At 38.5% G+C, this 2,261-nt stretch overlaps 1 protein-coding gene across 1 annotated transcript in view; it reads left to right on the top strand.

Annotated features, from left to right (window-relative positions):
- LOC107104110 overlaps positions 1-2,255 on the top strand; it is a 15,112-nt gene extending 12,857 nt beyond the window's left edge. The window contains exons 8-10 of the mRNA XM_015404026.1: positions 1,700-1,745; positions 1,879-1,958; positions 2,069-2,255. Of these exons, the coding sequence (XP_015259512.1) occupies positions 1,700-1,745; positions 1,879-1,958; positions 2,069-2,170 (228 nt within the window). The 3' untranslated portion in view covers positions 2,171-2,255. The remainder of the gene's footprint in view (positions 1-1,699; positions 1,746-1,878; positions 1,959-2,068) is intronic.
- Positions 2,256-2,261: the final 6 nt, after the last annotated feature.

The raw sequence follows: 2,261 nt of genomic DNA on the forward strand, positions 1-2,261 counted from the left end.
TTTTTATCCTAGGAATATCTATTTACATCAGCTCTAAAGTGTTTTTCTTCTGTTTTTTTTTTTAGTATGTTTTTTTCAAGGATATATTTGGTTATTTTGAAATTGATTATAAAGGAAAGGGAGATTTTTTTTTTCGTATTATTTATTTTTGGAAATCAGCAAACAGAAAGAAATGTATTTCCTTAGGAATAACAATAAATCTCATTAACTTCTTTTTGTTTTTTCACACGCAGTATATTTCTTTCGAGGCAGCATTACTTTTCAGGCTATTGCTGTATGCTCTATTTATTACTAGCAAAAATCAGTAGCAGTAACCTACCAGTTACACTAACTGAGCCATTTAGCACTACTTTTGTTCCTCTGGTTGATTTTAATCCTGATATAAAAATATATTTTGTGGGAGAACTTCTAAATTTAGTATGTACACATTAGCAATCTGACTTCCAGTTCTTGTCAACTTTTTTCCTTGCTTTTTTTCTTTGTAGCCCTTGTTTTGTATCTCAATGACAGATTTGTCTGGGCTGCTCAACCCGCTCCCCCATTTTTATTTTCCCTGAACCAGTCAGAGTGTAAGAGAAGCTGACTGTGTGTGAGAGTGTCCTATAGGAGAAGGGATTGGCTGGTGTTATCCCCAGGGGCTTCACCCATTACATCTGTTTGGGGAACTTTCTGCATGTGTGCGGGTGATTGGCTCTGTCTGTTATAAGACACGAAGTAATGTCTGAGAGACCAATGAGGACCATAAAACAGGCTGCTGCAGTTCTTAGAGCAGGACTGGCCTTCTAAAACTGAGGCATGCTCAAAATTTCTTGACGTACTTGCTATATGTCCACCTGTGCCAGCGGGCTTCAGTGTGCTACTTATACAAAACGTACCCATAACTTCTCCAAAGTATGCCAGTGTTTTTGCCAGATTTTTTGTACGTCAGGCATATGCTCCACTGCTGTGAAACTTATTTCCTTCTTAAGGCTGATGTATACTCAGAAACCAGGTAGTCTGCGTGTGTGTCGCAGTTAACTCACCTCTCCAAAATATTAGGTGACCGCAGACAGGAGGCCTCTGATTGGTCAAATCTACATCTGCTCTACACTATACGTATTTCCTGTTTGGTACCTTACCGGCTTGTTTTGTTTGTATGACTGCCATTGTGGAAAACGACTCGTGAAGATGGACCAGCTTGAAGAGCGAGGTGCGCGAGAACGCTGGGACACTTTTTCCACCTAGATCCCCACTCATTTTCGCCCTCATGTCTTTTATCTTTTAGTTGTCGCACAAACTCACCTCTTGCGTTTTTCCACTTCCTCATCGCCTCGGCCATATCTAGACCCACAGCTAGTTCATGATTGTCGCTCTTGCGTTGTGGTGTGGAATAACATAGCGCAGACCACTCTTCAATATTGGGCATAAATCCAAAATATCTGCGATAAAGCTCACTGCGACACACTGCTACTGGAGAATAGCCAGACCTTTACAGGTTGATCTTTTCGCTTTATTGTCACACTAATATGGTCCAGATCATTAGTCTAAATGCAAAGTGGTTTTGTTTCCTTTTTAATGAAGCATCATTCGGGAATGAATTTCTTTTTACTCAGGTTGTGTCTGTTCTTAGTTGTTGTTCTGGTATAATTCTGTCATTGACATAAAGCTGTTCCTTGCTGCGTAAATCCCTATGCAGTTATTCATTGGTTTGTTTTTTTAGCAAACGGCAAGAAATGCACTGAAGAGGTTCCATGCTGACAATGAAGGTAAGATAATATCACAGCTGTACAAATTTCCAAGTCTTTACAAAAACAAAAAGGTATTTTACTTCTGCATGTAAAAAAAGGTCAGAGTAAATTTCTGTTTTCCAATGGCTTAAAATCCCTTTTTTGTGTGAAGGGTTGACCACTGTCTTGAAGGATTCAGATTTTGAGCGTACTCCACCTGTTCTAACTCCAATGAAGCCTCTTAAACCTAGGGTAAGGAGATATTTCTGTTTATACAAGTGCTTTGATATGAGTTTTTATTTACATTTAAGCTAAAAGTTACTGTCCTCAATAAACTGAGGTCATTTATTTATGTTTTTAAGGTAAAAAATGAACCATGGGGTCTGGGCCTGAGTAATGTAGGTACGTTTTTTTTGTTTTTTGTCAGAAACATTTCAACAGACCAAACTGTTAGTACTGCTTGAATATATTGTTTGACCTTCAGACAAACCCACTCCTGCCAGATAAATACTTGGTTCTTCTGACATCCACATTGTTGTTGACCTGTTTTTAAAT

The sequence above is a fragment of the Cyprinodon variegatus genome, unplaced genomic scaffold (genome assembly GCF_000732505.1).
Source record: "Cyprinodon variegatus isolate N-32 unplaced genomic scaffold, C_variegatus-1.0 Scaffold1617, whole genome shotgun sequence".
Taxonomy (NCBI): Eukaryota; Metazoa; Chordata; class Actinopteri; order Cyprinodontiformes; family Cyprinodontidae; genus Cyprinodon; species Cyprinodon variegatus.